The sequence below is a fragment of the Nuphar pumila genome, chromosome 1 (genome assembly GCF_984573655.1).
Source record: "Nuphar pumila chromosome 1, dmNupPumi1.hap1.1, whole genome shotgun sequence".
Taxonomy (NCBI): Eukaryota; Viridiplantae; Streptophyta; class Magnoliopsida; order Nymphaeales; family Nymphaeaceae; genus Nuphar; species Nuphar pumila.
This window is the reverse complement of record NC_143249.1, coordinates 28999481-29009311: the sequence shown is the minus strand read 5'-3', so window position 1 is coordinate 29009311 and position 9831 is coordinate 28999481. Positions and strand designations below refer to the sequence as shown.

At 37.3% G+C, this 9831-nt stretch overlaps 1 protein-coding gene across 1 annotated transcript; it reads left to right on the top strand.

Annotated features, from left to right (window-relative positions):
- The first annotated feature begins 278 nt into the window (after positions 1 to 278).
- Positions 279 to 7864, top strand: LOC149848524 (uncharacterized). Its single transcript, XM_089995887.1, has 5 exons — positions 279 to 792; positions 1688 to 1823; positions 1914 to 2741; positions 4469 to 4670; positions 7585 to 7864. The coding sequence occupies exons 1-5, from the start codon at positions 500 to 502 to the stop codon at positions 7608 to 7610; spliced, it is 1485 nt and encodes a 494-aa protein (XP_089852013.1). The 5' UTR covers positions 279 to 499; the 3' UTR covers positions 7611 to 7864.
- Positions 7865 to 9831: the final 1967 nt, after the last annotated feature.

The window sequence follows — 9831 nt, the reverse complement described above, 5'->3', positions numbered from 1 at the left end:
AGGATAAAAAACCCTCCTTTAGTTAAATGGTTAAAAGGATGATGAGGGTAATATGGTAATTTCATATGATTAACTATGGTTTGATCATGGTTAACCCACCTTAGATGAAGGAGGCATGTATTTGAGAATTATTTTTCTAACCCAATCCAATTTTTGTAATTTATATATACATAGCTTGTTTTTATAATTAGTTTAAAATATAGGCGTGTCTTTGTAATTTTTCTTAATATTTTAATGGTATTATAAACTGCTTAAATACACCTAACTTATAATATCTTGATGGCTATGGTTAATGGTTAGGTGATGCATCAAAAGATTGGCCCGTTTCTTCCTGTCTCTCTCCAGCTCCTCACAATCAAATTCTTCCTTTTCTTTTCTTTTCTTCTTCTCTGCTCATCTGATTTTTTTTTTAAAATTTGTTCATGGGAAGCCATTGATCATTCCATTACCATTCTTAGAGTTTTCCATTCCTCACTTTCGATGCCTTCTCCCTTAGAGAATGATGCCTGAGCCTCTTGTTTTGCAAAAGAAGAGAGAAGGCGTTGATGGGGAGGATAATTTGTGGGATTTTGGTGGTGGGTTTACTGAGTTGGGGTGGTTTCTGATAAAAGAATGTTGTTTTCTCCCTCTTAACCGAATTGGGTTTCTAGGATTTTTTATCTTTTGGCATTATATTTGGGTTTTGTGGTTCTTCCTACCGTTGGTTTTGATAGAGATGGCGGGTAATATCCAGATATGGGAGAGAGATCCTCTGTTCTCTGCTGCCGAAATCGTGCAAGACTCCGCTGACAGGTCCGTGCTTCGTTTCTTCGAACCGATTTTTCTGCTCATGTTTATTTGGTGATGCATTTATAGAGAAAAAATGAATAAGAAGAGAGGATGCATCCCCAAAAATTATTCAAAGAAGCTCACGCCCAAGCCCCCTATTCTGCCGATCCCACTCATAGCATGTTGAAGGACCTCTGGTTCCAACTGGTATCATGAAGTTCTTTCTGGGTATTTGGTGGTTTTCTGAGAGTTCACGCTTCTTCTTGATTGGTTCTAACGATGTCACTCAAATACTTCTTTTTCTTTTAATATATTTGTTGGGGATGAATTTTTTCCTCTTATGGCACCAAATAACCATACATGAAGTGGGAATTACGGATTTGTCCCTCATCTTATTCATTTTCTTTTGTTGATAGGTTTAATTTCTTCCTATTCACTTTTTGTTCACAAGTTAACTATTTGGTGTTATAAAATTCAGATAGAATGATGATTTCTGATGTTGGTACTTGATAATTTTTAAGAATTGCCATGTTCTATTGGTCTTGATGACATTTCCTAGGTGTTGTTTGTTTCTGTGATTTTTTCCGATAAATGCTTGTCAGGATGCATTTGGTCTCTTCTTATTCAATTTTTGTTCATAAATTTAATTTCTTTGCTGTTATAACAGCCAATAAAATTCAAATTGAAATACGGCTTTTTCAGGGCTCTCGTATTTTATTTGCTTTGAAGAGGTTTCTTAGATGTTGTTTTGTTTTTGTTATATATGTTGGACATTGTATATATTTATATTTTGCATAAGCCACTCGGACCGTTTCTTATTTACGTGTTTGTTGCTGATGCCAACTTCGATATCTGACTGGAAGGAGATAAACTATAAAAATGTAAGGGAGAGTCTTAATAGTAGTTTACGCTTGTACAGGATGGAGTCTGTTTTTAGAACCTTTTTACATGAGAAAAGCCTTGTTGGTGCTGAACCTGCTGACCAGAAACTACTCAATTCAATAGAATTTCACCAACGAGATCTCATTACTGCCCTTGGAACAACCAAATGGCAGGTATTGATATGAATTTTTTATGCATTTTAAGTTATTTTGTTCCTGCACAATTGACTATATCTCGTTCAACTTTTTCTTCTTGTTGTTCAGTTAGAGGATTTCGAGAGAGCTGTTAGTTTATCTGGTGTCTCACATAAGACAAACTTTGGTGGAGATACTATGTTGAGGCATGGCCAGTTTATAAAAGCAATTAGGGAGCAAATTACACTCATGGAGAAAAGCCTCGAGAACCCATCTATGAGAGAGTGCAATGGCAACAATCAGTGGGTAAATTTAAATGAACAAGATAAGGAACAGTTAGCTCTATTCCTTTCTGGTGGTTATTCATCTGACTCTGTAAGTTATGAGACGGATAGAAGTAATCTCAGAGCATCTGGGGATGAGCCCAGTCCCTCTGGCTTTGATGATGGGAGTGATGAAATAATTGAGCTGAAAGTTGATGGGACACCCAACCATGAAGGCAGCGTGCACTCTGAGACCAGTTCTCTCAGGCATTTGGACTATGGTATTCAGTCAAAGAGTGCCCTGCATCTTAATTGCTTCAACCACAACCATTTGAATACACCATCTCAGATATCTGCACAAATGAATTCTGATGGTGGTGGAATGTGGGATCGACAATGCAATGGTTTTGTCCAAGGTGTAAATGTAGACAGAAACTATGAAGGTAGGAATGTGGATTCCAGGGGTTGGGACTTGGTGGGCGCTGATGGTAGTGCTAACAAGAAAAGGTTGAAATCATCCCGAAGCAGGGCAAGCCTATGGGGTATTTTATGCTACTTGGGTTCAACAACTGATAGTAAGATGTCTAGAAGTTTTACCAAGCGAAGGAAAGATGGTGAGACAAGTGTTGACTATTTGTTGGATGTTGGGCAGATGACATCATCTTCAACTGCTGGCAGTTCTCATGCTGAACAGGTGACTTTGCAATACACAATAGACTGCGGGTTGGAGTTACTTTCTTCTTCTCCTTCTATTTGCACAAGAACCTGTTTGTGAAATTTGTAGCATGGAATATTAGTATTCCAAGATGAATTTTCATGAGATTGTTGCTTTCTTACCTGGATTAATATGCAGTTATTTCATCATGGCTTGTTTGTTCTTAGTTTCAGAATTGTGCATAACATGACATGCCTGAACAGTCAGTGACTACACACAACTCCTCTTTCTCTCTCTCTCTGTGTGTGTGTGATGTAAAATTGTCTGGATCACTGTACTGTGACTGGTTGTAGAACGATGCATAGCATGACATGCCTGAACTGTGGGTGAGCTACATGAACTGACATTCATTTGTAACATAATGAACCCTGGCCACAACTCAGGCATACACACGTGTTTGTGCAAGCGCATGTGCATGCTGCTCGGTTGTGAATTGTCATCACAATTCATGCTTTAGGAAGCATGCCTATTCATATTCTTGCAATAGAAAGTAAAATTAAATGTTCCAAGTTCATTTCATGGCTCATTTTTACGTATTGCATTGTTCCATGGAATGTAGTGATTTATTGTGACAGTTGGCCTGCATAAAATTGTGATGATGTCAGTAGAAATTTCTTGGAAGAAGTCTATGATCTAGAGGCTGGAAGAAAAGTGATTTGATGCATCTCACTATCATGATGTTTCTCAGGGAAAAGCTTTAGGTTATTGGGGTACTTCTGATCTTCCCAATATTATAAACCATATTGATACTTGTTGCCTTCTTTCTTCAATTTATTTTCTCTTTTGATAGAAATGAAAAGATATCATAATAAATTAGAAAATGCAACATGAACTTATAATAATATTATCAAGATATTTTCTTCAGTAATTCTGTTTATAAAAGAGATTCAATTTTTTGAAATTTATTTTTACTATTTTTGTTTTATAAACATTCCCTGAGATTTTCTGGAGAAATTATCTTGATAAAACCTAGTTGATATTGCAGTACTGATATTTGTGTTCAAGGTGTAACATTTACCTTGTATTTCATGTAAACTTTGTGATTGATGGGCTTTTCAAGGCTGTGGTTCTGGGATTTAGTTGGAGCCGCAGCCAACTCAGAAAAGCATCTGTGCTGACTTCGGGTCCATTGGCAATGCAAGCTGTGTTTGATTCATAAGCGACTTCTGCTAAGTTGATGATGTACCAGCTCTAAGCTACTCTTGACTGAGATTTTCTTGAGCTCAATCTGGTTGTCAGGCCTTTGTAAGTTAGTTTTATCTCTTTTTTTCAGCCAGGATTGTGAATAAACCCAACCATAGAGCAACATGTAACAGAGTATCACACTGGACAGAATTAGCTGGAGCTTTGCTAAGGTTCACAGGTGATGTGTGAAGTATCACACAGGCAATGGAGCTAAAATTCCATATGAATGGATTGAGATATGTATACATTAGCTGTTTTATACATAGAAATTTATTCCTGGGTTCTTTAAATACTTGTAGAAAATAAGAGAATCATCGAATATGTTCCATTTTATAATGGATAAAAGTTAATGCAAAATACAGATATAAAGTTAGTTTTGTTGAGATATCTACTAAATTTCCTTAGTAACTATATTCCTCTTAATGTGCTTATTTTATCCTATTTTAATTCTGGGAATGGTGTTTGTGAATGCGTGTCCGAATCTGTTGCTTAATCTTCCATTTCCTCTGTTTACCTTGCAGTCCAAGCACATGTGGCCATTCTTAACTTCCTCACTTGGTTCTGGTCAAACACTTTGTTTGGAGGGGATGACAAATGCTACACAACCACAGATATGGATTGATTCTTTCCAAAGGAAGCTTCAAAGAATTCATAACTTTCTCCAATATAGAAAATTTCCTGTGCGAATAACATCAGTTATATTTGTTACGCTTGGAGCTGTAGGTATGTACCTGTTAGTGCCATTAACAGTTTATTTAGTTGCCTATATTTCTACTTTATTTTTATTTTTGTTTGGCTAATGTTTGAATTTAGATGAATTATCTCATTATTAAAGGGCTAATTTGCAATTACTAATAGGAGTATATTTGATATATTTCACTTAATACTGTAGAAATGCTTATTGGGAACACCAGAAATTGTAGATAGTGACTCAACAATGGCGTTGAGTCTTAATAGAGAGACCTGCAGGGACGGTGGTCTCATGGGCTGACCTGGAAAACTAAAAGCATGTCAGTGACTGCTTGGATGTCTGTGGCTCTGTCCAAGAAGTCCACCAGTGGCCACTTGATGGTGACCGAGCTGATCTCCATTTGTGTGGGCTGGTTGAACACTTCACTTGATTTTGAACACCTTGATCCTATGTCACAGGGATTCGGCCAACAGGGTGCCACACCCACACCGACGCGATGCGACTCGGGTGCGGGTGCGGCATCCGGTGCGGTCAAGCCGACTCTGTTCATAAATGTCCAAATCTGGACTTGAAAAAAAAATACTGTTAAAAATTAGTGTTACTGCTGAAAAAAAAATTATATATATATATATATATATATATATATATATATATATATATATATATATATATATATATATACACACACACTCTCCTGCACCCCCGCACCCAAGTGTTTTTAAAGTGTCGCATTGCCACACCCGCACCTGCACCTATGTGACATAGCCTTCACCATCAATAGCTACTCTCTTTTGTTAACATCTTGCTTTAGGTTATTGACTTTTTACGACATAAGGAGCATCTACCCACTACTTGATGGCCTCTTAATTTAATGCTCAGCTACTAGTGCTTCGTGATATTGTGTCAACCAACCAAATATATGGTACCTCCAGTACAAATCATATTCTTATGAAATTGCAACCAAAAGGTCCATGGGGGAAATCTGTCAAGGTATGATAAAAGTTGCCTCTCAATAATCTACGTAACACAAATTTGTCTTCTTTAGAGAAGTGAGACCTTTATCTTGTATGACTTTTATCAACTTCTCCTATTAACTTTATCCTCTCATTCTTTAGTACATGTTAAAAAAAAATCCATCATTATAGTTGTTGACCTTCAAATATATCTCGAGCATATCTGACTAGGTAATGATGTACCTCCAAGAAAAGTTGGACGAAGATCAGGGGCCCGTCCGAAGGTGTCCTTTTTTCCAAGTTTGTTCTATTACCTTTTAAAAAGTCATTCATATTTGTTATCTAACACCTACACGTAGATCTGTCTTTGTGGTTTGCTTCTACTAAGACCATGTTTTCCTGAATTATATTACTTCATTAATGCCCATTTTCTTCCATTTTGTCTCCTCAATCCAAGAGAAGCAAACAGGCTCATCACAACTAACGTGTTTAAAGTCTTATCTGTTGTCCTTCTAGTTGTTAACCATTCTACACTGGTGTGGAGGGTTGCTAGTCCTCAATTACCAAGTGTATCCTTTATTGAAAATTGAAATCAGACCTTGTGATGTGTTTTCTTTTGTTTGATCCACATTGATGGTCAGAGAGGCGAGCATGTAGACTAGAGAGAATGTGTTAGATCCTTTCCACCTTATGATATGCTTTTCCCGAAATGTGACAGACTTAAAAATCATTTATTGGAAGATAATTGTCACCCATTGTAGCCATTAGGACTTCATCACCAATGCCTGTTCGATATTTCCATCATCCTAGTCCCTATCCTTCCTTAATGAAGGTTACCAGTTTCCTTAAGATATGAGGATAGGTACACTGTTTGCCTGGAGAAAGCAGGTATTATCAATCACTTTTAATGACAATGAAATAGTGAGCCATCTTGGATTAATAATCAATTTATCGGCTTCCATGTGGCACCCAGCTGAACTTAGGACACGTGATTTATAGGTCATATCAGTGATTTGAATTTGAAACAAGTTGCACGCATCAACCTTGAAGGGCAGGTTAGAGCTATGTCATTTTTTTTCTTTTTGATAGGCAAGCTGGGGTTAGGCAGACCCCTACGGTAGAGCTATGTTACATGGATATGGGGATCATGCCGTTTTTATGAAATTTCCAATTAACATACAAGGGATAAGGAACAGGAATCAAAAGGGAGTATCTAAGATCAAGTGTAATATTTGCAAAGAATATTCATGGCTTTTATATGTTTAAGCTGATACTATGTGAAGATTGTAATAAAATGGTGGTCTTCAACAAATGCACAAATAACTCACAAACAAGTGTCTATTGGAGACACTACAAGCATGACCCTTGAAAGGATATAAAGGGAAGAACACTTGAAAAATAAATAATACTTTATTCATGAACAAAATGCTTAAGAAGCATGGTTATTTACATTGAAGGGGTTCACCCCTATATATACAAAAAAATGGGAGAGAGAGGAGAGCTCATTTTGAGCTCTCCAAAAAGAGACTCTTAATATAGCTGTTGGACTACAGTCCAACAGCATTTATTATTATAGCTGTTAGTCCAACAGCATTTATTATAGCTGTTGGACTACAGTCCAACAGCTACTTGCACAGTCAAGTTCCAACAGGAACTTGACTGGATCAAAATATCTAGTTTCTATTGAACTAGATGCTAAAAAAAAAAATAAAAAAATAGAAAAATAAAATAATAAAAGAAAATATAATAATATTAAATTATATATATATATATATATTGCAGTTTACATTTTAACAAAGATCAAGTGTGGTATTGTGCTTTGGCTTGTCCTTGGTGCTGATGAAATGTGTTGCATCATGCCTTCAGATTTGTTACCACAAAAATCAAGTACTTTGGCAAAAATTACTTGATCCATGTATCCTATTGCAAAAACAAGTAGTTTTGCTTCTCTTTCTCTGTTTTGCTTAAAATCTGTACTTTGCCAATATTGCAGGACTCCTTGCGTTTTGGGTCATTTAAAGAGTGATATTGCTTCTCTGTCTTTCCTCAAGAAGGCTATCGCTTATTATCTCTGCGTTGCACTTCTACATCTCTGCGACACTTATTTTCTTTGGCATTGACAGATGCTTCCGATGGTTCATTCAGATATCCTGGTCTAAATTGAATCAGAATCTTGGGAATTCTGTGCATGTAACATATTGTCCTTTTATTGTATGAAATGCAATTTGTAACTGGTTGTCGTTTGTGTTTAATATAACCATTTGATTATTTTCCTTTTGGACCTTTTTTGTTGGGTGGATTGGGCATTTGATTTGTTATCTGGACTATGATGTAGTATGCTAAATCTCGAACAAGCTCATGGTATCCTCTTTTCTGGGCCTAATTACCAGAGAGTGAGATTTTCTCTAAAACAAGAATTTCTAAATCTTTGAAAACATTCTCTTGATAAGAAATTCCAGCAGTGACATTTTTTTTGATAGTTCAAGGAGAAAACCCCTATCACCGGTTGCACATTGGCTGGCCTCCGGCTGGTAAAAGTTTCATGAACCACCTTCTCATGTCCCCCAGTAGCCCTCGTTGTAGACCCATCCCGATTTAGAAATGGTTGGTCTCAATCCGCCCAGCAGGCCAAATATCTCTCACGTGTAGCTACATAAAATGAAAGCTATCCAATGTGCTATGCCCATATCATGGACCATCCCATCATAAAAATAGTTGGTTTCAGTCCACCTACTAGACCATATTTGCTTTGAAAGACAGATCATTTAAATCTCTCTCTCTCTCTCTCTCTCTCTCTCTCTCTCTCACACACACACACACACACATTGTGGGATTGATCTAGTAGCTACCCAGCTAATACGGTGAGACACTTGGGATTACCAACTCTGTTCCATTCAAGAAACAGACAGCAATTAACAAGTTCTTATGGTAGAAATTTAACTCTCACAGGCATTCACACCTAAACTTGGAACAAGTTTGCAAACGTGGAGGGAGTTCTGGGTATTCATAACATTGAAGAGACCAACATCGCTACTCTTACTAAATTAGCATGGACGAGATGCCAATGACAAGTTACTCCATGGACTTTGTTAGTCAAGGCTAAATATCTACTAAATGAGTCTATGTGGGTGCCTAATTAGAGCCATATCACATCTTATGGGTGGAAGGGAGTATGCAATGACACCTTCTCATTGAAGGAGGGGATAAGATGGGCTGTTGGATAAGAAAGAACTATTGAATTTTGGTTTGATCCATGGATGCCATATAACCTTGCCTTCCAACTCTCAACAGACTCATGAATATCATAGATAAGGGTTCTCAACCAAACATTCATCAACCCATACCAACTATGAGAGCAATAGAGAGACAGTAGTGGCAACTTGGGAAAGAAGACAAGATTCAATGGATGTCAAGCGACAAAATATTAAATGAGAAGTGTATGGGAGCTCATTAGAGAAAAATGTCCGCAAGTTCAGGTATACAAGAAAGTTTAGAATAACAAAGCCCCTCTATTTTTTACTTTGAAAGTCCAGTTGGGGTTAGGCAGACCCTTACTAGATATCTCTTAAGTCATGTGGCAGAGGGATTCAAACCTATGCCTTCAGCTTGGCACAGGACCCCGATTACCACATGGGATACGGTGGTAGATTAACAAAGCCTCTCCACGAGCAACAATTACCTTGAGATTCCCTATCGAAGGGAAGTTGCTTAATCAAAATCACTTGCAAAAGTTGGGTTATCAAATGCTAAGTAGGTGTGAACTATGCACAAGAGAAAAAGAAACAAACAATCATTTATTCCTAAGATGCCCTTGGGCGACTCATATATGAAAATCATTACCCAACCTATTTGGAAGGCATTGAAAACGACGACTTGGTCAGGAGGATAGCTAGGAAATTCTAGGAAAAAGATATACAAACAAGCTGGGTATATTGCCTACCATGTTATGATTTTCATAATATGGAGGAAAACAAAAGGCAATATTTGAAGGGGTTGCTAGGTAACAAAGGAAGTGATTTAAGAAGTACAAAAACAGGTAATGTACATGCTCAAGCATTTCGAACACCCAGTGGCAGCTTGATGAAGGCGCCTACTATAGTAGGACCCACTCACAGGAAATGGGTTAAGGTTAACATTCAAAGCATCTTCTAAAACAAATGATATATGGGGTATAAGACACACACTTCAGAAGGTCATATAGAGGTAGCAGGGTGCTTTTCCCACGAAGGCAAGTTGATGA

What these genes read in the sequence shown, in the direction of transcription:
- LOC149848524 (XM_089995887.1), top strand. Translation starts at nt 500, where the DNA reads ATGATGCCTGAGCCTCTTGTTTTGCAAAAGAAGAGAGAAGGCGTTGAT. An exon ending in GTGCAAGACTCCGCTGACAG is followed by an intron (nt 793 to 1,687) that starts GTCCGTGCTTCG and finishes ACGCTTGTACAG; the next exon opens with GATGGAGTCTGTTTTTAGAA. An exon ending in GCAGTTCTCATGCTGAACAG is followed by an intron (nt 2,742 to 4,468) that starts GTGACTTTGCAA and finishes TTTACCTTGCAG; the next exon opens with TCCAAGCACATGTGGCCATT.